We start from the raw sequence: 470 nt of genomic DNA on the forward strand, positions 1-470 counted from the left end.
TTCTATTTAATATTCATTAATAATATTTTTGATTTACTATAATTTTCATACATAGATTGTTGTGTGACGGATCTCGAGCTCCAATCCCTGAAAGATAAGACTTACAGACAACTGAGACTACGAGAATTACTGCTGGAGAACTCGAGCCAATCCACACTGGTCGTTATGTACGTATATTATATTATATTATATTATTTATTTTAAGGAACAATGTGAAAGATTTTTGTTAATGACAGGTCATTGCCAATGCCAAGAAAGGGAGCGGTTTCTGCTCCTCTTTACATGGCCTGGTTAGAAGCTTTGACAAAAGACATGCCGCCGACGCTATTAATTAGAGGAAATCACACGTCGGTATTAACTTTTTACTCGTAGTTCACCGAGAACATTTAACTAACTACATTTTCAACCTTTTAAGTAAAGAATCTATTTCGTTACTTAAAAGATATTGACTTGAATAATAGTTAATTTAT

General features: G+C 33.0%; 1 protein-coding gene across 1 annotated transcript in view; it reads left to right on the forward strand.

The window, feature by feature from the left end:
• LOC108632552 (bumetanide-sensitive sodium-(potassium)-chloride cotransporter-like) overlaps nucleotides 1-464 on the forward strand; it is a 7,524-nt gene extending 7,060 nt beyond the window's left edge. Inside the window, exons 11-12 of the mRNA XM_026819759.1 lie at nucleotides 56-167; nucleotides 237-464. Coding sequence (XP_026675560.1) covers nucleotides 56-167; nucleotides 237-372 — 248 coding nt within the window. The 3' untranslated portion in view covers nucleotides 373-464. The remainder of the gene's footprint in view (nucleotides 1-55; nucleotides 168-236) is intronic.
• The last annotated feature ends 6 nt before the right edge of the window (nucleotides 465-470 follow it).

The sequence above is a fragment of the Ceratina calcarata genome, unplaced genomic scaffold, assembly GCF_001652005.2.
Source record: "Ceratina calcarata isolate Rehan_Ccalc_2016 unplaced genomic scaffold, ASM165200v1 scaffold161.2, whole genome shotgun sequence".
Taxonomy (NCBI): domain Eukaryota; kingdom Metazoa; phylum Arthropoda; class Insecta; order Hymenoptera; family Apidae; genus Ceratina; species Ceratina calcarata.